This window comes from Microcaecilia unicolor, chromosome 7, assembly GCF_901765095.1.
Source record: "Microcaecilia unicolor chromosome 7, aMicUni1.1, whole genome shotgun sequence".
NCBI lineage: Eukaryota > Metazoa > Chordata > Amphibia > Gymnophiona > Siphonopidae > Microcaecilia > Microcaecilia unicolor.
The window spans coordinates 227,086,757-227,110,144 of NC_044037.1; the positions used below are offsets into that span (position 1 = coordinate 227,086,757).

The 23,388-nt window shown below is 42.4% G+C and overlaps 1 protein-coding gene across 4 annotated transcripts in view; it reads right to left on the reverse strand.

Annotated features, from left to right (window-relative positions):
- METAP1D (methionyl aminopeptidase type 1D, mitochondrial) overlaps nucleotides 1–23,388 on the reverse strand; it is a 185,736-nt gene that overhangs the window by 118,259 nt on the left and 44,089 nt on the right. For all 4 annotated transcript variants that reach the window (XM_030209534.1, XM_030209533.1, XM_030209536.1 and 1 more), the window contains exon 2: nucleotides 12,587–12,756. In XM_030209534.1, coding sequence (XP_030065394.1) covers nucleotides 12,587–12,719 — 133 coding nt within the window. In that variant the 5' untranslated portion in view covers nucleotides 12,720–12,756. The remainder of the gene's footprint in view (nucleotides 1–12,586; nucleotides 12,757–23,388) is intronic.

Consider the following 23,388-nt stretch of genomic DNA (forward strand, 5'->3'; position numbering starts at 1 on the left):
ATTATTGATTTTGCAATCTCCATGCATGCTTTACACATGTGCTGTCACCTCTTCCATAACAAATGATTACAAATGTCCTCAAAGGGTTTAAGACTGCCCATAAATACAGTGGGTATAAGTCAGGATGCTGTAAAATAGTGTACACTCATTATAAATGTAACACGTTTGTAGAGTGCAGTTTTATCAGTCAATTTCTCAGCAGGACAAGTTTATCATTCAAAATGTGTTACTATGTCCCATGGAAACAATAATGACATATACAGAATCTGCTTCACATCATTCCATACAATAATGCGTGATTCTCACTGTTTGAGCAGCACATACATGCACAAACTCACATATCCACATTTTATGAGCCTGCAAATTATTTTAACCGTCCTATTGTCCTAAAAACTCGCACACGCTGACCCCTGGATTTGATATATGGAGCTAAAAACTGCAAACAGAAATTTAGGTCCGTATGCAATTTAATTGAATGAACCAATTAGCATCGATAATCTGGTGCTCTCAATTATTGGCGCTAACTAGCAACAATTAGAATTTATGCGTACATCTTGCTAGGCGTATTCTATAAAGATGCGTGCATAAATTCTAGTGTACGCATCTGAAAATGGAGCATGGCCATGGGAAGGGTATGGGCAGGTCAAAGGCACTCCAAGAATCTGTGTGCACTATTACAGAATATGCTCAATCTGCACCAGGTTTCAGTTGGTGTAAATCCTTGCACTTAAAATTTAGGTGTGGATCCTGGCACAAGGCACTATTAAATAAACGGTGCCCAACTTGCAACGCCATTTATAGAATAGCATTTAACGCTCATTTTTTTCAGCGTCATATATAGAATTTTGTCCTGAGTGTGTTGGGGTCCACTGGACCCCAATCAAAGTTGCAGCAATACAGAAAACGCTAATGATACCATTAATAAATGAAATAAAGATAATACAAATACAAAAATTGAAAAATAATATATTTTAGTGTAAAAAAGTCAGAGTTAGAGTTAAAGTGTGATCTAATATATTTCAATAGCATTGACTATAGAAGCCCATTCAGTTCTGTATTAGAAACTGTTCATTAGTTCGAAATGCAGTTTTTGCAGACAACCACTGAATGAGAAGTGCAGACCGATTTCTTACAAAGGCTGCATAGAGTTCTTGTCTTCTAGTCATTTCCTCTCAGACATATGAGACCTTGTTGTTTGTTTGTACTTGCAGAGTTTTTGCTCTGAGCAGTCAAGTTGCCTCTGAATTTTGCCACTGCAGTCTGCAGTAGTTACGGCAGGTTACTTGTTGGTCCTGCAGATAAAAGCTGGCAGAATCAGCTGTTTTCCCAGAATGAAAAAGTTGACACAGTTGCAGCCTTCCAACTTCTCACTTTCGGTTGATATTAAGCCAAATGATCAGTACGTTAACAGCAGAAATGTTGATGACGCTGTAGAATAGCGCCATGGGCCAGAATCTGGTCATATGCTTTGTTGAGTATGTTGAGTAAAGTGCTTATTCTGTGAGCCGCCCACCATTGTTACCGATAAATAGTCATCATAAGCATGTGCAGTGAGCTTTTGTGTTGGAAGCGTACAAAATTGAGGTTTGCAAGCTATTCATGATCAATTTTAAATGCAGGGGTCTGCTGGATTCCAAGTTAGTCAGTGATACAAATTCCCCTACATCTCACTTAGTAAATAATAATAATAATTATTATTATTTGTTACATTTGTATCCCACATTTTCCCACCTTTTGCAGGCTCAATGTGGCTTACATATAACCGTTAACGGCGTAAGCCGATTACGGTCTGAACAAATACATGGTATGAATGAATACAAAGTGATATTGTAGTAGAATGAGGTACATGTATGGTAGTTACAGTTAGATTGTAAGCTCTCTTGAGCAGGGACTGTCCTTCCCCATGTTTAAACTTGTACATCGCTGCGTAACCCTGGCAGCGCTATAGAAATGCTAAGTAGTAGTAGTAGTAGTAGGGGGAAGTTAGAGAGGGAAAGGGGCAAGAAGAGTCAGATAATGTCCATTACGGTCTTTGGTTACATTGTTCATACTTTTTCATACTATTATTTTTCATACTATTAGATTACAACAAGATAAACACTGTCAGAAATTTTTTTTAACAAAATCAGTCATAGAAAAGTGCTGCTAACTTGTGAATGCACGAATTGGGGTCCACTGGACCCTGAGACAATAAGGAAAAGGGATGGGATTTATATACCACCTTTCTGTGGTTACAATCAAAGTGGTTTACATATTATATACAGGTACTTACTTTGTACCTGGGGCAATGGAGGGTTAAATGACTTGGCCAGAGTCACAAGAATTGCAGTGGGAATTGAACCTGGTTCCCAGGGTACTGCACTAACTATCAGACTACTCTCCACTCTACGGAGGGTTAAGTGCAGAGGCAACAGAGGGTTCCTTAAATCTGTATTTTAGGAGTGGGATGAGGCTCTATCCACAGTGCTTCTTAAAAAAAAAAAAAAGACCCAATACATTCAGAAAATGCTGGGCTCCTAAGTTAGCCTCCTATATTTTTGCCCTATTTTCAGCCAAAGATAGGAGCATAACTTTTCATCGTAATTTAGGAGCTTAAATATTGGGTTCATAGATTTAGGTTTCTTATTCATTTGCCTAGATTTATAAACCTAATTTATCAGCCTAGGGACAATTCTATAATCTAGGCGCTAAGCTAGTATTCTAGAACAGCACATTTGTGTGCCTAATCAATAGTAGAGTACTAGCCTAAATCAGGAATTAGGTGCCTAAATTTAGGAACCACCACTTACAACGGCATGGCAGGTGTAAATGTGAGCGCCTACATGCAACAGTTAGGAGTCTGATAGTATTCAATAAAGCACATGCTGAAATAGTCATATATAGTAAGAACATAAGAATAGCCATACTGGGTCAGACCAATGGTCCATCTAGCCACGTTTTGCACTTATAGAATAGCACCTAACTGCATTTAGGCACCTGCCATTTTCCTCTGTTTTGCTGCTTAATTACCATTAACTTCTATTTAAGTGCCTAATTTTTGGCACACTATACAGAACGACACCCTAGTGCTGAAAACTCAGTGCTAAGCTTTTAACTTTTTCCCTTTCCTAAATCCACCGGTTACCACCTGCTTTTTATGCTTCCAAATTTAAGAGCTTAGTGAAATTTTGAGTAAACATTTATGCACTCGGTCCTAGTAAATTGATAAGCATAACTCTCAAAGTTAGTAGCATAAATCCTCCGAAAATCGGGCCCATTATTTTGGAGACATTTTTAATGCTGGTGGCTCAAAGCATAACTTTAGCACCCGAGATCCAAATAGGTTTTTTTTCTACTGGATTTTTTATTGTTCAAAAAGTGGTGTGAACTGGGGAAACAAGGGGTGAGTACTGCTGGGAGTATAAATACAGCCACATGAGGAACATTAAAGCCAGTCCTCCAGGCACAGCAGTATTCCAAGTTTCTCACACAGTCCCTACCAAGGGAATACACACCACTCACAGCAGCAGTGTCTGGAAAGTTTCAACTTCTTTAAGGCTGGCAAAAGAAACATTCCTATAGATTACTACACATTTCTCAGGATGAATGTCTTGATTTCCAATATCTTAACATGCACAAATCCGAACCAGAAATAGGATTTCTCCAGTTTGTCTATGTAATGGTTTTGGCTAACACCAATCAGTAAGTTATTAACATTTTATAATAGCTTAGGCCAGTGTACACTCCACACAACTTTGATCTTGTTAGGAAACAAAGCTGCCTATTTCAATTTGTTTTGAAATGTTTTCGATTTCACTAAGAAGTTAACAAGAGACGGTAAGCATACAAGCACAAGATGGAATGTTTTGCTTATCAGCCATATGGAAATAAGGCTCAGATAACAAGTTGTAGGCATACCTACTTTATTTGTAACTAGTTTTCCAGAGCTAAGTAACTTTAATCAGGTCAGTGAAAGGAACAGCCACTGTTCACCAAGTTTAAACAGGCATGAAGCTAACTGCGTAAGCCATTACAATTCAGTAATAGAGAAAGGGAAGAAAAGGCCAGATTGGAAGGGTTATAGACAGTAAAATATTACAATTCATAGAAACATACATCTGATAAAGGACAAAGGGGTGAATATATGGTACCAAGAAAAAAAATTTAAGTTAAAGTTAAGCGTGGTTTATAAAATAGTGCTTATGCCCGGGAATCACAGCTAACTTTAAGCGCAGCCATTTGCACCAACTGAAACGTGGTACAAATGTACGTGCCTAATTTAGGCGGGTATCCCCCTCATTCTATAACAATGCGCGTAAATATTAGGAACACCCCCATTCTGTCCCTGATCCTCCCATTTCCGCACCCCCCTTTTTGAACTTGTGCCTAAATGTACACACATTTCAATTAAACCTAATTAGTGCCAATAACTGGTTAAGAAGCCAATTATTGAAACTAATTAGCCAATTATTCAATTAAATTGCACACGCAATTTTTATAGAATTCATGGGAAGTCCTTTTCTGTTTGTTTCAAAGTGTTTGATCTTAATTGTTAAATGTTTTGTCCCTTTCATGTCAATAGTTACAAAATTACCCCAGTACCCATTTCCCTCAGTCCTCTCCTTCTGCCTCTTTGTCTCCTCTTCTAAACTACCTGTCCCTCTCACCCTATTCCCTTCCAGTGACTCAGCCACTATCCTCTTCATCTGTCACATCCTCAATCTTCAGTTTCTTCAGAGACTTTCCCCACTGCCATCACAACATGCTTTTTGCCTTCTCAAATATTGTCCTCTCCTCTTCATCACAGCTACTTCAATGTGGTGTCTACCTTTGCTATCTGGAGTACATTAAATCTCAGGACGTATGTGATCTGTTTCAGTCTAGATTGTGCACTCTATATTTCATGAGTATGAGCCTTACCAGAGTCTCCAATGATCTCTTTAAGGGCAAATCGAAAGGGGGCTACTCCATTCTTATCTTCCTTGACCTACCCGCTGCTTTGCATACCATTGATCACAATCTGTTCCTTGACACCATCTCTTTCCTTGGATTCAGTTCTGTACTGCTTCTCATCTTATCATTCCCAAATGTGATTCTTTTCCACCACCAGCAAAATTCACCCCTTTCTCTCTGACCATACTGGCAGCAGCCCCATCTGTTCTTTCATCATCTCCTGCCTAAACCGTAACCTACTCCTCATGAGTCTACTTCTAAATGACCTCTACCCATTACAGTCTGTTCAAACTTCAGCAGCATGACTAATCTATTGCTGATGCTGTTAAGCCTATGTAACCTCTTCTCAAAATCACTACACTAAACTTCCCATTCACATCTTATGCATGTCTATAAAAGTGCGTTCATTCTGCAGCTTTGTTATTTCTTCTCTTATTTCCTCATACAACCTTCTTCTCAAATTCTTTGCACCCTTTTCCCACGCTACCAAATCTTGTCTCTGCACCTCCTTCTTGACTGGATGGGCCAGAGGAGGGAAAACCCTGTGCTGTGCAAGTGAGGCTTCTGTATGAGGGAAGGGGGAAATGAGCTCTGCAAGGGGCACTAAGCTGACCTTTGAGAGCACCAGTCAGTGTCCTGAAGGGGGGTGGGGGGAGACTACTGAAGGGATAGGAATAACGGTGGTGGCAAAATTGTGAGGAGGCTGCTGCAGGCTGAGGAAAAAGGCTGGTAGCAACTGCAAGAACTTTACATGACAGTAGGCAGAGATGAATGGGGAGGTGGAGCACTCACTCAGCATATAAGTAGTGGGCAACTGCACAACACTATAAGTATATGAGAGTGTGTCTGAAGAGCGAGTGCACAAGTGCAGTGGCGTTCCTAGGCTGCCTGACACCCGGGGCGGATCGCCGATGCGCCCCCCCCCCACCGGCGAAATTACACCCTCCCCCTGGGTGCATTTTTACCTGCTGAGGGGGTGCCGCGCGCCTGTTGGCCGAGTCCGCTCGTTCCCTCCCTGCTGCTCCCTCTGCCCCAGAACAGGAAGTAACCCGTTCCGCGCAGAGGGAGCAGCAGGGAGGAAACGAGCGGACTCGGCCAACAGGCGCGCGCGCCCCCCCCCCCCCAGCGGCGTGCACCCGGGGCGGACCACCCCCCCGCCCCCCCTTGGTACGCCACTGCACAAGTGTTTGCGAGCCTGTGCATGTGAGAGAGAGAGAGAGAGCACACATGTAAGTGAACGTGTGTGCAGAGCCACTGTTACCATTTTTGCTGCTCCCACTGTAGGGGTATTTACCTGAGATCTCACCTTTTATGGTTTGGGCCTATACAAGCCTGAACCATTCTTCTACCAAAATGGATTCTGAAGCCTTGTGACCTGCATTCATCTGCCACTATTAGAATCCAGCTTGTTTGCATTGGAAAAGTACTGCTGAGCATTGCAAAGTTTTCTGCACCCAAGGACATATTCTTTGTTGCAAACTCGCCCGTTATCTCCTGGGAAGCTTGAAGGAGAAAAACACCCATAGCAAAAAGAATGGAACCATACAGAGTTGCCTGCCCTTGATAACCACTTCATGGCTAGAACAATGGGTTCTTCATGACTATGTTGTACACAGGTCATGGTGTGTGATTGGTCCACAGATATCATCTGACCATCTTGGATACCTAAGGTTTGGACTGAAGAAAATTAGTTGGTTTTTGGTGTCGGAGAAGTCAGTCGGAGACCGGAGAAGAACACCAGAGGATGTGCCAGTGAACAGGAAGCTCTAAAGAGAGCAAGCGACTATTTTCCTAACTAGTGAACTCCATACCGTGTAACAAACTCAAGGTTTGCTCAGCTTTCACATCAGACCTCATCAAAGACTATTCCCTTTTGCATTCAGAGATACAATTCTTGGACCTATTCCTGGGAGGCTCGCTGATGTTTCAGCTCGAGTGAGGAAAAATCCACTTCTCTACCATTTGGAGACTGCCAGACGGCATGGTGAGATTCAGGATTTATTACCTATAGATGGGGATAGTGAGTCCTTAGTTTATTCTGAGACAGATAGGTTAAGTCAAGATTTTTGGTCAGTGGAGTATTCAGCTAATCTGTATTTTGCATATGACGTGCTAAATTCTCATAAGGATTATTAGGATATCAGTTGTACTGTTCTAATCACTTCTGTAGTTAGTCTCAGGATAATCAGATTGTATTATCTATTTTGGTGATAATCCATTTTCTATAGCAAGTATTTTTGTAATTTTGCTTGGCACTTTGCTTCAGAATATTATATATTTTCTTTACTTAATAAATTAATATATATTTTATCTGTGTCTATGGTTTCCTTTTTCCAGCTTGGCTAGCTAGTTTTAGTAGGCATTAGAGGTCAAATCTCCCTAGACACGAGATTAGGATAATTGTTAGCGGTATAACTGTCTGTGTTCTGAGCCATATACGTAAATACCTCTAATAATTAGCTTACACCACTCTCTAACAGAGCCCTTCACAAGCTTCAGCAAAAGCAAGTCTCACCATACTGAACTATTACATTTTTGAAAGTTTAAACAAATGAGTGGACAGTGTCTTTCTCTGGTGGGACCAGTGTCATACAGTGATTTCCTTTCAAAATCTGGGCCAGAGAATCCAGGAATAGGGAAATGCCTACTGTAGCTGAATATAACTCACCTTGAGCTACAACTGAAAAGAAGTGTGAGCAAAATCCAAATTAATAATAATAGCTATTATCTGATCAAACGCCTTTGAAAACAGTCCTAAAATTGCCTCCACTCCATCTATATCCTTTCAGAAGCACCAAAGAATGTTAAATATAATTTCTTGTTGTTCCTTCTACTTATGACCTTTTGGACACTTGAATTTTTCTAGATTTATACCTCAGGTACATCAGTTATAAATCTCATTCTTTGGGGTGATTCTCCCTTACCATCTCTGATTTGTATCACACACAGTGGAGGGTGAAAATGACTTGCTCAGTTTCCCTGAATCTTAGCCCACTGCTCACAGCACTTGGCATGTACAGTCCCCACATACTCTCACAATCTGTTACTGAAGTTACATCCAGGACTAGGCCTTGCAGTGATCCCTATACTACTACTACTAGATGGATGTAGTGAAGAGAAAAGGCCATACATGAGGATCCCAAGGGAGGAGGAGTGGGAGGGGAAAGAAAAGAGTGAATGCGACTCTGGTGGGATGGAGAAGTTTGAGAAAAGAAGTAAAAGGGGGGAGGAACCAAAAATATATGTTTGCCCCATTTTAGACAGTACGTAGAAATCGAAATTGAAACGTCTAGATCATGACATGTTCAATTATGGTAGTATTTTATAAAATGATCTGCCCACATAGAGCCTTTTCTAAAATACATGCAGAAATGCACATGTATGTACCAGCTTCACACAGTGGAAGCAATCATTTTACATATAAAATGGGGGCAACTTGACAATATAAGTACATAAGTAATGCCATACTGGAAAAAGACCAAGGGTCCATCGAGCCCAGCATCTTGTCCACGACAGCGGCCAATCCAGGCCAAGGGCACCTGGCAAGCTTCCCAAACGTACAAACATTCTATACATGTTATTCCTGGAATTTTGGATTTTTCCAGGTCCGTTTAGTAGCGGTTATATAAACATCTAAGTGTCTGCACTAAGTGTCTAACTTGCTACTTCAGAATCTAGATGAAGAGTAAAGATACACAGATGCGTATGTCTTCCACTTAGGAAATCTACACGTCTAAATGCTCCCAATTAAGTACAGAGGCCGCAAACATCTGACACTATTATATTTTGGGGGGGGAGGGGGAGACGCAACAGCAATGCCCAAAATGAGCTATTTTACAAAACCTAGATGTACCTACTTCCTCCCCTCGATCCCATTGTACCTAAAACACATGTACCATTATTCAACCACTATATCACCTTGTATTTGTTTCTACCGGTCTAGGCGAATGCCTTCACGGCACTATGTAAGCCACATTATGCCTGCAAATAGGTGGGAAAATGTGGGATGCAAATGTAACAAATAAATAAATAAATGATCTTTGTGATCACTGATTTAAATTTCCCTTCTGAAATGGGGAATACACATTTGGTCCCACCCCAGTCTTTTTAAAACCACGTCCCTTGCCTTATGCACATACTTCAGATTTACAGATAAATCCAGCTTTCTAAAATTAGATTTTCTATGTTTATTCAGGGAGTATGGTTCAATGCAGATATTTACACATATAAAATCACAAATAGAGCTTATAAAACATGTGTTATTCTATGTCTGTAAAAATTCTGTCCCTAATTAAATCCAATAATAAAGTATTCCCTACAACATGATGCTCAGAACTCTGCCAATATATGAAACAGTGCCCGACCAATACCGCAGGAGCAGTGTAGAAAAATTGCTCCCCAATGCTCAACTGTAAAAAGATGCGAATGATATGCATGCTGCTTGACCAAAAGCAAGGGGGAGGAACATGCCTGGTACATGCACACATGAGTTTCACAGTAGCAGAGCTCTTGTATGCATGTGCCAGGCAAACCCAGAAGCAAAACATACGTTGGCACCATTGTTCTGCACTTTTAAATATAAGCTTTTCAAATTATTTTTTCACCTAAAGATTATATTTAAGCGCAGAAGACAGGCGCCAATGTGTGCTTTCACTTTCGGGTTTGCCCTGACTAGCACACGTTCATCTTTCACTACCACTGCTTAGGGGCTTGCATTGGCTTTCTTCTGTTTCCAAATAAAAGCCAGCAGATTTTAAAGAAAAAATTGTGGAAAATCCTCTCTTCAAACACCCCAATGCCAGTACGCTGTTCTCTGAGCATTGGGAGGGAATAGTAATGGCCTCATTTAACATCCGTTTGACTACATTTAAATACTATTACACTAATCTTTGGTGTGCATGTTGTTTCCCATGCTAGAGACCTCTGAACATTCTGCGCAGATTAATGTTAGCGCTAGTCCAGTCCTTGTTGGCTCTAGCACCGGTCTTAGGTTCTGAGCATTGGCCCACTAGTGTTTAGAGCTACACTGTTTTGCACAAGTGGGTGTTACCCCCTCCCACCAGCAAATTGAGGTGTGAAAAAAAAGAGTTCTACCAGTGACGTCATTGGTATTAGCTGGTGAGCCCCCTGGAAGGATCTAGCATTTTCTCTACCTCAGCAGATGGTAGGTTGTGCTGTGTGGTGCGCTCCTGGTCCCTGAGGTAGTTCCCCACTCCGTTGGCTGTGGCCATGCAATGTGGTTGAGCCTAAGGGTCGCTCCCAGGTTATCCAGTTTCCAAACTGGACCTAGTTGAGCGTGGAACTTGGCTCTGCTGCCCCCAATCACGCTTCTTAGTATCTTCTGGGTGAGGCTGGTGGCTCAGTCCTGTGGGACCCTGCTCGAGGGGTGCGGGTTCCCATCCCCCCCACTCCTCCTTAGCAGTTGCCCTGTTTAGGTGAAATCCCCCTGGGCTCCTCTGCAGCTCCCAGGCATAATCAAACAAACAAAAAACCCACCAATTTTAAGTGACTGCCTGGTTATTTTTTTTTCCCTTTTACAGGGAATAAAGTGTGTGCTGGAAAAAAAAAAAAGGCTAAACTGGACCGATTTAAAAAAATAAAATAATAAAAAGATCCAGAGCGCACCTGAGAGAACGGGGGGGGGGGGGGGGGGGGAGTGAAGGAGGTTTGGTGGGAATGCCAGGATTGCGGGCATGAGCTTCTCTAGCAGCAGGGCAGGCTTTTTCTGCTCATCCTGCAATGGGCCATTTTTGACTTCCGAAACTGTCCAGGAGAGGGGGTGGTGCCAGAATTTTATCCTTCTCTCCCTGTGCCGAGGCATTGGGACCATGGGAATGGCAGCCATTTTGCCTCAGGCTATTTCTTCTGGTGCATCAGCTTTATTACTACTAAACATTTCTATAACGCTACCAGATTTACACAGCACTATACGCATTATATGCAGGTACTTTTTCTGTTCCTAGAGGGCTCACAATCTAAGCACATGGGACAATGGAGGGCTAAGTGACTTGCCCAAGGTCACAAGGAGCTGCAATGGGAATCAAACCCAGGTCACCAGGCTCACAGCCAGCTGCACTAACCATTAGGCTACTCCTCCACTCGGATTTACAGCTGGGACTGCAGCTTGTGCACTTGCTCCTTGGTGAGGAACACTGTCCTCTCTACCACCATCTCTGGTAAGAAAGGGATTGCAATCCTACTTATCTAGACTTGTGTGTCTGGGACACTAAGGAAGTTGTCTGTTTAAAGTTTTTAGTCATTGGTCTTCATCCTACATTATTTTCTTCTAGTATTCCAGCTATATCCAGATGTTCTCCTTTGATTACTGTTGTGCTCACAATTCAACACTGCTTGTTGTCACATCTACACACACTGTCTCATTCACTTCCCATACATATTCAGAGTCCACATATTCTCACATCCCGCTCACACACGGAGTCCACATACTCACCCACTTCCCAGTCTCACAGAGCATGCCTCATTCTTAGTGGATAGGAAGGCAAATCCTCTGGAGAGCTCTTCAGAGGAGGTGTACAAGGGCTTGCCGATTCCACTGTGCAGATGCTGCTCTGAAGCATGGAGGCAAGAAATGAGAGAATGGGAGCTGCTGGTAGGCTAGAAAGGGCTCCTAAGAACAGCTCCCCTCTCTTTCTCCTTAGCCAGCTTAGAGCTATAACAAGGCATAGAGCCAGTAGCGGTTAATAGTTGATATTAGTGTCCCTCACCAAAATAATTAATTTTGTTTAAATCATTTTAGGTATCATTTATTTGTCCAACCCCTCGCACCTACTCATAACCCCTACAGACCCAAAAGCACACACTGCCTGCACATACACATTCCCCCAAATATATTCCACACACTACACATAGATCCATATTTCCTATACACATCCCTACATCCCAAAACACTGTATAGTATCCTTTTGTACTGCTCAGATCATCTCTTCCAACACTTCAGACCTCTGCTGGGGATCTTGGAATCCCATTAGCTTCCCCTCCCCCTATCATGTGGCACTTAGGCCCAAAAGATTCACCTGCTCCTGAACTGGCCTGATATGATTAAGCTTTTCTAATTTCTCTGTCCTCTTTGCTATTTCAGTTCCTTTCATTTTCTAAATTGCTTTTGTATTGAAAACCACTATTCTGTATCTTACCAATGGTGGAATATTAAATAAACTTAAACCATAAAGCTGTTAGTGGTGCCCTCTACCTCTGACAGAAGTACATTTCATATCTGTGCTAGCAACATGCTTTTTTTTTTCCTCTCTCTTTTGTTTTGGTGGGTTTTTTGTTTTTGCTCTTTACCTAGCCAGCTACAGCAGATGCGGCAAGCAGCAGTAGCACCAGGGCAGTAGGAAGATTAGGCTGTGCTGTAGTGCAAGTCCATTCAGCACAAAGGAACTTGGTGCAGCTGGGGGTGGCTCTGAGCAACTCCTCTTCTGCCCTGAACCACCATGTGCTCAGAACTGGAAGCTTCTGACCTAGAACTGCACAAGAGACACGATGAACAGGCTGAACTACTCCTGAGGCAACTGCAGACTAAGCAGCCTCAGTGCACAACAAGGGCCAGAGTGAACTTAGGTCAGTCAGGCATGCACAAAGATCAAGGGAGGGACCGAAAAGCAAAAAGTAAAGCTGCAGCAGCAATGCTTACCAGCATGTCTCTGTACCAGAGAAAATAAGCAGGAGTGACAACAGGGGGAGGGGAGGAAGGAGTAAGCATCAACTGAACCATCAGTGGGAAGAGGATGTAGTGGGCAGCCCCCTGATAAAATAAGAACTGGCATGCGGCTCCTCTGTTGATTCTGCAGCTGTGCTGGTCACCTGAAAGAGGACAGACACTGTGCTTAATACACCAGGCAGCTATCTCCTTCTCTTCAAAATGCAAGCTGTACTGGCAAGCTTGTTGATTTTGAGACTAGGATGCTCCATTTTTCCTGCATTGCAATGGAAGCAGCATTTGAAAATTGGAGGGGCCTGAACCAAAAGTGGAAGGGTCTGTACCTCTCCAGGCTCACTTGTGGCTATGGGCTGTGGAGTCAGTACACCACTACTGCTACTTATTTCTATAGCACTACTAGACGTACGCAGCATTGTACACAGTATATGTAGGTACTTTCTCTGTCCCCAATGGGCTGACAATCTAAGGTGATTTTTGTATCTGGAGCTATGGAGGGTTAAGTGACTTAGGGTCACGAGTAGCTACAGTGGGACTTGAACCCAATTCCCCAGGATCGTAGTTCACTGCACTAACCATTAAGCTACACCTCCACACCAAACCTTGACTCCTCTATTTTGCTACTGTCTGACTCTGACTGAAAATAGTGAAATGGTACTCAAGTTCAAAGGCAACTCTGAAAAACATTTCTGTAAACAAACTAATCCTTAAAATGGAATAATTGCTGATAGATTTTGGTTCTCCTTCCAGCTGCTGCTTTCTCATGACAGATTCTCTCTTTCAAAATATTTCTACTCACAATGTACCTTAGATATTTGCTCTAATTACATTTATTGACCTCTTTAAGACAAATATATCCTTTCTGTTGTCTCATGGTCTATTCTCCAAAAAGAAATGCTACATTATATTAACTCCTATACCAAAGAATGCATTGGCCTCAATAAGCGATGTTACAGATTACAGACCAGTCACATCTATCCCCCTACTGACCAAGGTGATGGAAGATATAGTAGCAGTCCAACTCATGGACTACCTTTCCTCCTTCTCCCTTCTGCATAAATCTCAATCAAGTTTTAGACCTTGTTACAGCACTAAAACTGTTTTAACTACCCTAGTATCAAACTTTTGGAAAGAAATTAGCTTGGGTAAAAAGATTTTAATGATGTAATTTAACATGTCCAGCACTTTTGATGCAATGGGTCATGATCTACTATAACTTACCAGATCACTTTGGATTATGCGGGAAAGTCCTTGTGTGGTTCCAGGGCCTTTTGGAGTCAAGATCTTATCAGGTAAAAATGTCAGATTCCCTCTCACCACCATGGTCTCCCAACTGTGGCATAACACAGGGTTCCCCTCTGTCTCCCATCTCGTTCAATGTCACGATAGCACCTTTGGGTGGCAGATTAGAGCCAGCAGAATTCCATTCTTACACTAACGATGTCACAATTTATATTCCTTTTAAAAACAGTTTTCACAAAATTCTAAATCTGATCAAATTGGGTTTTGACTTGATGGAATCTTGGGTTTCCGAATTTAAACTAAAATTAAACAGAGAAAAAACTAAATTCTCGGTAATACCTAATCCTTTTGACCACAGCCCTTACAATAGCTTCACAATAGATCATACTTCTGACTCCCTGGAATCCACTCTAAAAATACTAGGTGTGATTACAGATCAACACTTAACATTTGAATCCCAAGTATCCTTAGTAGTCGCCAAATCCTTTAAAATCCTTTGGAAACTGAAATGAATCAAGTCCTTTTCGTCTGAGATTGTCAGACTCATTATGCAATTCCTAGTCTTAACTCAATTTGACTACTGTAATTCAATCTACACAGGATGCAAGAAGTGTGTTCTAAAAAGACTACAAACTGCTCAAAATACTGCAGCTCGATTTGTCTTTCGAGTACTGCGTTTTGACAGAGCCTCACCATTACTACATAAATTACATTGGCTCCCTATAAAAGCTAGGATCATCTTTAAACTCTGTGCTTTCATCTTTCAAATATTACATGGTATGACCCCAGACTATATGCAATCTCTTACTGAGCTCTCTTTACAAAATGCCACTTTTGGAGCTAAGGACCACTTAAGACTCCACTTCCCAAACTGCAAAAAAATAATATACAAATCAGTTCATTTGGCAGATTTCACCTATCAGGGTGGCAAATGGTGGAACTCTGCCTAAATCAGTTGTCAACAAAATTCTGTAAAGTTCGTAAAACATTCCTCTTCAAAAAATTCCTATCTATGGATAACGAATCCCAGGTCTAATTAACATGATGGTCAACTTATATACTACTTGCTACCATATCCCTCTACTTGTTAACCATTTGAATCTCTGTATCCGTTTTTCAATTACTCTGTACACCCAATATTGAATGTACTGCACTATAAATTACATGTATACTTGAGATATAACACTCAGTCTTTATTGTTAGCCACATTGAACTCAAGATTGCTTGGGATAATGCAGCATATAAATGTCATAAGTAAATACATAAGGCTTTAAATTTTTTGTTCTGGATCTAAAGAACTGGTAAATATAACTTATTTACCAGTACTTTAGATCCAGAACAAAGATACACATAGATATATAAAAGTATAAAATGATACATTTACCATATATTATAATGGTGTGCTTTTTTTACATTTTGAAGCTGGAGTTGGAGTCACTACGTTTTTACCAACACCGACTCCACCCAAAATTGCTTCCAATGCTGACTCAATAGCCCTGCTTGACACCAACAAAATTGCTCCCTTATTCCAGTATATCCCAAGGGCAACTTAGAAGCCGCCTCCCCCTTGTGCAGTTTGCTGAATACCACAAACAGCTCACAAGGCTTCCGGAAGGAATGTGTAACCTCTAGATAGTGAATCAAAACTCTGCAGATGTCTAGCCTTATTTATTTGGATTTTGCTCACACCTTTTTCAGTTGTAGCTCAAGGTGAGTTATATTCAGGTACACTAGATATCTTATGAAGGGTTTTCACCACCCCATCCTTCTTCCCCTTGTAAAAGAATTGGTTGAGGTTGAAGGGAGAAATAATGTTGGGCAAGATGGACGGCCCTATGCAAAGAGATACCGAGTTTGCCTCAAAAGGCAAGTATGGATCCCTGCAAGAAAGGGCTTGCAACTCGGACTCATCTGGCTCAGCAAATAGCCACTAGGAAGACCATTCTCAAGGTCAGCAGGTCAATCATTGTTGTGCCCCACAATGATTTAAAGGGAAGACCTATCAAAGCATTTAGGATCAGATTAATGTCTCACTGCAGTACTGTTGAGAGGACCAGGGGATGAATAGGCTTGACTCTCATAGACACCGAGAGTTATCTGTATGCTCCACCAATTAAACACCTTTCACTTTACCTTTCAAACAAGACAGAGCTACGATGCAGAACCCGGTAAAACTGAGGGCCAGACTCTGGTTGAGTTCACCTTGTAAGAAGACTAAAATTGAAAGTGTATCCACTCGCTGGGCAAACAACCCTTGTTCTCCAAAGCAATGCTCAAACATACATCAGGTATGAACATACACCAACGATGTAGCGCTCCTGCAAGATCTCTGTAGAATGAAAGTGACAGAGGTTGACTATCCCTTTCATCTTAAGCAGACTCTGACAGAGAACAAGGTGGCTCTTGGCATAGCTTATTACCTAGCAGATGAGACCTTCTAGCAGGTGAACCACCTTGGACATAACTGACTGAGGATCTTCCACCGAACTGGCCCAGACCAACCAAACATCCAGGTAAGGGTAAACTCTTAGCCTCTCCCTGTGAAGGAAAGCTGCTACCACCACTGTGACCTCAGAAAAGATTCTGGAAGCTGTTGCAAGCCTAAATGGGAGAACCCTGAATTGAAAATGGCTACCCAGACACAGAAGTTCAGGAAGCACTTGTTCCCATCCCTGATCACAGTGTGGAAGAATTCCTCAGACAGATCAAGGGAGACGAGATACCCACCTGCTCTGATTGATGAAATCACAGAATGCAAAGTTTCCACATGAAACTACAGGGAAGTGCGGATCCCCTTTAAGTCAACAGAATGGAAGGATCCCCATTTCTGGTAAACCACAAAATAGATGGTTCCTCAAATTCAGTCCTCGAGGTCCACACCTGAGCCTACATTTCAGGATTTCCACAATGAATATGTAGGACATCTATTTGCATGCAATGGAAGCAGTGAATGCAAATAGATCTTAAACATATTCATTGTGGAAATCCTGAAAACCAGGACCTCTCAAGGACCCCTGCTCTAAAGGAGCAGATTTGATGACCCCTAACTAAAGAAGCCACTGAAGTGTTTCAATGACAGCCTTTTTGTGAGGTCCAACCCGCTTAACTCCAGGGCATAGCCCTGTTGAACTACTTCAAATGCCTACTGGTCAAAAGTAATGTAGGCCCACTCCCAGTGGAACAAGTGGAGCTGGCCCCCACCTGCACCCCCATGAAGGAGGCATACAACTTCTCATTGGGACACCTTGGATCCAGAGGAGACCCCACCTCCATCTCTGGCTCTTGTATCTCCCTGAAAGGGTCGATTCTTCTGCAATTTTGACAATGAGAAGGAGGCCACAAAACTACATGCCTGCTTGAGAAGAACCTCCACTTTCCTTTCCTGGGCATCCTTCAGTGCCAGACCACATTCCACTGGAACTGTGGTCTATCTAGTAACCGCAGCCATCAGTGCATCCACCTTGGGAATGCCGAGGACCTGGTCTAGACTAGCCATACCAACAAGGCTTATGTGAGTGATTACTGTGCTGTCTGATTCCAACAATAACTTAATGAATATCTGAACATCATTAGATGTGCAGCAGAATTAAGAGTAAGGTTACCAGATTTGTGCATGACTTCCCTCCATGCAAAAAGACCATTCACGGCCTACACCAAACCTACCATACCTTAACAGCACTCTCAGGACTCGCACATCATCAATCCAACCTATGAAAAGGCAGCACAACCAGTGGCGGCCCTACAATTAGGCCACCTGAGGCGGGGGCCTCAGGCAGCAATCTTGTGAGGCGGCATCACCCCCACCCTTCCCTCAACTCCCCTTCCCCGAAATTACCTTTTTTCTTCTTTTTCAAAAGAAGGCGGCGGAAGCAACTCCCATAGGCTGTCCTGCCGCCAGTCCCAGCCCCTTCTCTCTCTACTGTGGGCAGCCTGACTCCTAGGAAACAGGAAATTATGTCAGAGAGGCAGGCCGCCAGCAGTAGAGAGAAGGAGCCGGGACTGGTGGCAGAGCAGCCTATGGGAGTCGCTTCTGCCGCCTTCTTTTGAAAAACAAGAAAAGAATATAAAAGGTAATTTCGGGGAAGGGGGTTGGGGAAGGGAGAGAAGGGCGAGCGGCAGCAGAGGAGCCGGGGCGGCATCTCATTTTCTGTCTCAGGCGGCAAATTGTCTTAGGCCTCCCCTGAGCACTACAAATATTATATTGGGTCCTGAAACACCAATACATCTCCTACTGGGAAAGCAGAACAAGTGGGAATGTCACAGATCTTTACATAGAAATAACATGCTAACAGAATACCATACCTCAGTCACACATGTAAAACACATATCCTCACCAAATGCAGAACAAGGAACCCCCAAATTCAAAATAGAAATATGAAAGACAAAAATTAAGCCGAGAAACCTCCAAGAAGTCAAACTCAGCGTGTACTATAATACTGAAGAAATATAAAACAAAAAATGCATTTCTTCTTGTACTGAACAAAATACAAAGACATCAGAGATACATATATCCCAAGGATAACATATCCCAGTTAATATATTCAAAATAAAATATATTTGTCAACTTTTGTTGTCTGGGCATTTTATTTTTTCTGGTCACATCAGTCTCAGTCTCTTTTGTGCTTTCCTCTGCTTGTCTTTGCCTTACCTTCTTTCTTATGTCTGCTGTCTATTTGCTGTTTCTTCCCTACATCTATCTTCAACATGATTATCTTTATCTTTTAGCTCTTCCCTCTATTTCTTTCTTTTCTGCTTCTCTATCCAGTCATCCTTACTTTTCTGCCTCTCTGTTCAGTCACTTTTTCAACCTCCAATCCTCAATTTCTTTCTTTTTAACTTTTCACCTACCTATCAACTTTTTATCTCCTTATCCTGACTATCACCCATAGCTCTCCCATTTCTCCAGCCTTTTAATCCCTTGTATTTCACTCACTTCCCAATACCATACTTCCACTCTCTGTATTCACCATCTTCCTCTTTCTCATCTCCTTGCCAACCACCACCACCCCTGGCTCCTCCTGCACTTTTCCAATAATACCTACTATCTTCCCTCTCTCACCCCCCCTCCAGCCTCCATTTCTGGCAGCCCAGTATCTCCACCCCCTCACACCCTCTCTCTTTCCCAATGGTCCAGCATCTCTCTTCTTTCTCTTCCCTTTTCCACCCCTCTCTTTTCCCTTTCATTGTCCAGCAGCTTCCTGTCCCCCCTTCTTGCTTCCCTCCCTCATAGACCAGCATTTTCCTCCCCATCTGTTTTTCTCTCTCTCACCAATCCAGTTTCCCCCCCTCTCTCATTTCAAATAGTAGTCCTGCAGCTTTCTGTCTCCCCTCCTCAACATCTACACTACCAACGCCAAAAAGTAAAAAGCAGTGCTGGGCATTGTAGAAACTCTGACAGGCCCCTGCCCCTTGGTAACAGAAAATTGCATCAGAAGGGGCAGAGATGTGTATATTTTTAGTTATTTATTTAAAATATTTCTAGCCCAAAATAATTGGAAAAAATCTAAGCAGGTTACAATAAAATATACAGTGGTGGAAATAAGTATTTGATCCCTTGCTGATTTTGTAAGTTTGCCCACTGACAAAGACATGAGCAGCCCATAATTGAAGGGTAGGTTATTGGTAACAGTGAGAGATAGCACATCACAAATTAAATCCGGAAAATCACATTGTGGAAAGTATATGAATTTATTTGCATTCTGCAGAGGGAAATAAGTATTTGATCCCCCACCAACCAGTAAGAGATCTGGCCCCTACAGACCAGGTAGATGCTCCAAATCAACTCGTTACCTGCATGACAGACAGCTGTCGGCAATGGTCACCTGTATGAAAGACACCTGTCCACAGACTCAGTGAATCAGTCAGACTCTAACCTCTACAAAATGGCCAAGAGCAAGGAGCTGTCTAAGGATGTCAGGGACAAGATCATACACCTGCACAAGGCTGGAATGGGCTACAAAACCATCAGTAAGACGCTGGGCGAGAAGGAGACAACTGTTGGTGCCATAGTAAGAAAATGGAAGAAGTACAAAATGACTGTCAATCGACAAAGATCTGGGGCTCCACGCAAAATCTCACCTCGTGGGGTATCCTTGATCATGAGGAAGGTTAGAAATCAGCCTACAACTACAAGGGGGGAACTTGTCAATGATCTCAAGGCAGCTGGGACCACTGTCACCACGAAAACCATTGGTAACACATTACGACATAACGGATTGCAATCCTGCAGTGCCCGCAAGGTCCCCCTGCTCCGGAAGGCACATGTGACGGCCCGTCTGAAGTTTGCCAGTGAACACCTGGATGATGCCGAGAGTGATTGGGAGAAGGTGCTGTGGTCAGATGAGACAAAAATTGAGCTCTTTGGCATGAACTCAACTCGCCGTGTTTGGAGGAAGAGAAATGCTGCCTATGACCCAAAGAACACCGTCCCCACTGTCAAGCATGGAGGTGGAAATGTTATGTTTTGGGGGTGTTTCTCTGCTAAGGGCACAGGACTACTTCACCGCATCAATGGGAGAATGGATGGGGCCATGTACCGTACAATTCTGAGTGACAACCTCCTTCCCTCCGCCAGGGCCTTAAAAATGGGTCGTGGCTGGGTCTTCCAGCACGACAATGACCCAAAACATACAGCCAAGGCAACAAAGGAGTGGCTCAGGAAGAAGCACATTAGGGTCATGGAGTGGCCTAGCCAGTCACCAGACCTTAATCCCATTGAAAACTTATGGAGGGAGCTGAAGCTGCGAGTTGCCAAGCGACAGCCCAGAACTCTTAATGATTTAGAGATGATCTGCAAAGAGGAGTGGACCAAAATTCCTCCTGACATGTGTGCAAACCTCATCATCAACTACAGAAGACGTCTGACCGCTGTGCTTGCCAACAAGGGTTTTGCCACCAAGTATTAGGTCTTGTTTGCCAGAGGGATTAAATACTTATTTCCCTCTGCAGAATGCAAATAAATTCATATACTTTCCACAATGTGATTTTCCGGATTTAATTTGTGATGTGCTATCTCTCACTGTTACCAATAACCTACCCTTCAATTATGGGCTGCTCATGTCTTTGTCAGTGGGCAAACTTACAAAATCAGCAAGGGATCAAATACTTATTTCCACCACTGTATATACAATAATCAGTGTAAAACAAAGATGAACATCTTATAAAATTAAATATATATGATCCAAGGCCATTCAATGAATCAATGGACTCATATTTATCAGACATTATCTGCTATTAATCAGTGTTGGAAATGTAGAGCATATGCACAGGCTGCAAAACCCTGTAATATATATATATATATATAAATATATATATATATAATTATTATTTTTTAATCAGAGATCTCAGCCTGTTTGCTCCTGATGCTTGTCACCACACTGAAGCTGGGTCCAGAGAGTCCACTGTGCCGCCCCATATAATTGCTTGGTTTGTACAGTGGGTTGTGCAGGCCCTACATACCAAGCCAAGACCTGTGGGTGAAAGCTTGGGGCTCAGGGAGGGAAAACTCCCTAAGCTCAATCAGGGCAAAGGTCTGTAGACTGATCCCCGAGAGCTCCCAGTGGTCAGGAACTCAACCACGGGGCCAAAAGACTGCATCCTGGAGAGTCAAGCTTCCAATGAAGAATCCGCTGCACCAGTCCAATCTGCAGCATCTGCTGGTGGCAGAGAAATACTGGCCACTTCCGACCTGCACTATTCCTTATACTGGTAGTATCACTGGAAAGTTCAGGTTCTCTGCCTTTGTTTGCTGGTAGAATGATCTAACCTGTCAGTCTGGGCTGGTCTAGCAGGATGATAAGGAATGCAATACATTAGCACATGCTAACTGATGCATTAACAGTTAACACAAACTTTTATTTTGAGGTACGGAATGGGCAGGGTAAGGGTGGGAATTATGCCTAGAAATTAACGCAGAGATCATTAGTATTTGTTAACTGCAAATGAGGTAGTTTGAAGAAGTATACAAGAGAGACAGTCCACCTTAAGAACCACAACAACTACAGCCTATTTTAACAAGAATCCAGAGAATGAACCTAGACCAAAGGGTGGGGCCAGGGGAGTAATTTAAAACTCAAGCCCAGAAGTAAGCAGGGAGGCAGGTCTGGAAATTATGCCACACTGTTTAAGTCTGATTGATGTTATGCTGTTTCAAAGCCTGCAGGGGGAAGTCAGGCATCGTGTTGGTATTTCCTATCCTAAATAAGGGATTTCTTTTGTGTCCTGAACCTCTGTGCTCCACTGATCTGTAGTCTTAAGGGCTTCACTTCAGCCCAGAACTCCAGTTGTCCATGCACATCATCATAGGCAGAGTACTACATCTCAAAGGCTGTATCTATAATCTATCTGTATTCTGCATTATCTTTCATGCAGCTAATGCATGCTAGCAAATTTTGCTCTGCATTACCTCCAGAGCAACCAGGCCAAATATGCTGGGAATTCCCCTAACAGCAATTGCAAAGGTTTTGCACCTAATGCATTTTAACAGAAAAAAAATTAAGTGCAGAACATAGCACACTTTAGTAAACAGCAGCCAATCTAAAAAGTTTTAAAGGTTGCTAGCACATTATAGTGGCACTGCTTTTCATTTCAGTTGATTCCAGAATATTCTGCATTTTACCTAATTGTCTTGACAGACTGTTTACAGCTATTTATGTTAAAGTTCCAACAACTGCCTGCCATGTGTTCTCACCTACCCAGCCTTCATCTTCAAAAGTCACTAATTTTAAATTTTCCAGGATTTGAAAAAAGCTGCTAGGAAACCAGGTACAGTAAGTAGAGCATTGTCACTGTTTTCTTATCCTAGTGTGCTTTGACTTCCACCATTTGCACTTCATTGGTATGCAGCCACCACCCAGTTCAGTTCTGGAAGTTCTGAACTGTTGTAACTAACTGACTGTGCCTTACAGTGAAGGAAGTGTAGCTTCCATACAAAACACCCAAACCTGGGCTGCTGCCCTGCTCCATGACGTCATCTCCCTGGGTCATGCCCGCTGGCCAAACTGTCCGGTCTGAATTTATAAGGTCTTAAGAAGCTAAAATCACAAACCAAAGAATGATTTCCATGTGAAAGTAGAGTAGAAAAAAAATATAATGTGTTTATATTATTTGGCTAATGTCCAGCATTTTACATTTTTAAATATCAGATACAGGATGACATCTAAATTGCTGATGTACCAACATTTATATCTGAAAATGTCTTGCATGTAATGCAGATTGACTGTCTTCCCAATAACAGATCACCCAAAAACCTAAAGTACCACCGATATAATGCACTGAAATATACATTTAGGGCTTCTTCTACAAAGCTGCGCTAGCGATTCCTACGCGGTGAATGAGAGGATTCCCAATCAATTCCTATGGGTTTCCCCTTATTGCCACACAGGAATCGCTAGCATGGCTTTGTAAGATGCCCTTGCGTAAATAGAAAATTCTAGCTTTATAATCTCTCTCTCAGGGTGGTAGCAGAGTTACTGCTAAACTGCTATTTATTAGACCTATTTATTTTTGTAGGGGAGAAAAGAAAGGGAAATGCGAAA